At 51.1% G+C, this 1,872-nt stretch overlaps 1 protein-coding gene across 2 annotated transcripts; it reads right to left on the minus strand.

Moving 5' to 3' along the window:
- Positions 1-50: 50 nt before the first annotated feature.
- Positions 51-1,771, minus strand: LOC309811378 (UPF0669 protein C6orf120 homolog). 2 transcript variants are annotated; one of them, XM_082634040.1, is made up of 2 exons: positions 1,681-1,771; positions 51-1,391 (listed from the first exon to the last, which is right to left on the minus strand). In XM_082634040.1, exon 2 carries the CDS (start codon positions 1,345-1,347, stop codon positions 793-795), a length of 555 nt encoding a protein of 184 aa, XP_082490166.1. In that variant the 5' UTR covers positions 1,348-1,391; positions 1,681-1,771; the 3' UTR covers positions 51-792. The 2 variants fall into 2 exon arrangements, with proteins under 2 accessions (XP_082490166.1, XP_082490165.1); XM_082634039.1 differs by having other exon boundaries at positions 1,589-1,721.
- Between the last annotated feature and the right edge of the window lie 101 nt (positions 1,772-1,872).

Genomic DNA, 1,872 nt, shown 5'->3' on the forward strand with positions numbered 1-1,872 from the left:
TTGTTATAAGCTACTCTTACCCTTGAAACCAATTTCAGGTAGAAGAATAGTTCCATCTTCCAAAAGGTCTTTATTTCTTGGTACTCTGTCTGTTTCCAGAAATTCAGTGGTAATATCATGCAGCTTAATTTGAAATACTTTATTACTCCGTTAGCCTAAAAGTTACTATTATTTTCACGAAACTTTCCTAATCTATATCCTTTCTGGTCTACCATGGGTGGCATAGCAAAGTTATTTAGTAACGGAAGACTTTTAATAGGAGCCCAAGATGATAAAATTACAAATGACCTGATGAGATTTGGTGCAGCTGGGTTCAGAACTGTCTTTAACTGGGACCTGTCTACCAGGAAATCCCGTTTGGACAGGAGGTGCTGCCCCTGCTTGGGGTGTAGGCATGGGACTTTAGTCCATGCTCAGGCAAGTGTGGAGAAATCATTACATTTCAGACTTGCTTTTAGTAATTCTTCAAAGCTGACACTTTGTAACTTCATTAAGTCACTGCAATCATCTGTTTAGTTACCTGACAAACTAATCAAAATGGGGTTTAAACATTTTATTATGCACATTCCTTTTACAGGAATTTTGATGTTTAGAAAGAAAATAAATATCGTGCTTGATGCTTTTCATACTTCTGGGGTGACTGAGGTAACAAAACTGTATGGCTTTATTTTTCCATCCCCCATCTAGGAAAGGTAACCAGAATTCCAACCAGGTACAAGTAGCTAGGTTCACAGCGAACTGCACTCAGCTTCACAGATTAAGGGTATTATACTCAGCAGTATGTTAAAAGAATCAAAAAAGAATTTCAAGTACCAATTTCAAGATACTAATTAATATCGTCCAAAGAACAGATTCCTCTTCTTGAGATGCATCTTCTGGAGCATAAGCCTGCTTCCGACTCGTATCTGTACCGTCTGAATAAACAGTCTCGCCAAACGGGTGCCGTTCGATCGTTGTATCATAATACACTTTCATTTCAAATTCACTCTCGTGGTGAGATGGATGTCCATAAATCCCTATTCCCACGGGGCGCTGGAAGTGCGCTGGTATGAAAACCACGTCCTGGCCACAAGTGACGGACTGTAACTCGTAGTCATCAAAGCTCGGGTGGAGGGTGGTATCGGATACATACAGGTCCGCATCACCTTTCAAGCTCTGCATCTTAAGAACTATTTTTCCCTCGTGATTTAACCTCAAATAGCTGTAATTCCCAGCTCCTATCTGACCCTGAACAACGTGCAGAAGGACCCATTCTTCTGGAACTTCCTCCTCGTCAGAGGCGTTCAACGAGGAGACAGCCTGAGATGCCAGAAGCAGCAGCAGAGCGCTCTTCCACGGAGCTGCCATGACTGGGGCGCCTAGTGCAGTGCCTTCCTCATCTGTGACTTGTCCTGCGGACACACGGCAGCGGGAGGACACGCTGAGCGCGTCCGGAGCCGCAAACTGCGGGCGGGCCCCGGCCACCTCAGCGGCCCGCCCCGCGCTGCCCCCGCCCCGCCCCCGGCCCGAGGAGGGGACCCGCGGGGAGGAGGACGCGCGCGAAGGCGGGACGGGAGGGGCAGAAAAGGGGAGTGGGCCGGGGACCCACCGGGCGCGGGGTCGGGCGGAAGGCGGCTCGGGGCCCAGGGCTCCGCCGGGGTGGGCGTGGGCGGCAGGTCCGGTATCTGCCCCTGCACTCACCACCGCTCCCCGCAGGCGCCGCGCCCGGAGCATGAGGGCCGGGCAGCCGAGCCGGAGGAGCCGGAACTGAAGCGCGCCCGGAAATAAGGCGTCCGGAGGTGGCACGGCGCCCGGAAGTAAGGAAAGCCGGCGGTTGACCGGCGCCCGGAAGTGAGGCAAGCCCGGAAATGAGGTAGTGCGTAGGCTCCGGGT

Source organism: Mesoplodon mirus (genome assembly GCF_964341445.2).
Source record: "Mesoplodon mirus genome assembly, chromosome: 10".
Taxonomy (NCBI): Eukaryota; Metazoa; Chordata; class Mammalia; order Artiodactyla; family Ziphiidae; genus Mesoplodon; species Mesoplodon mirus.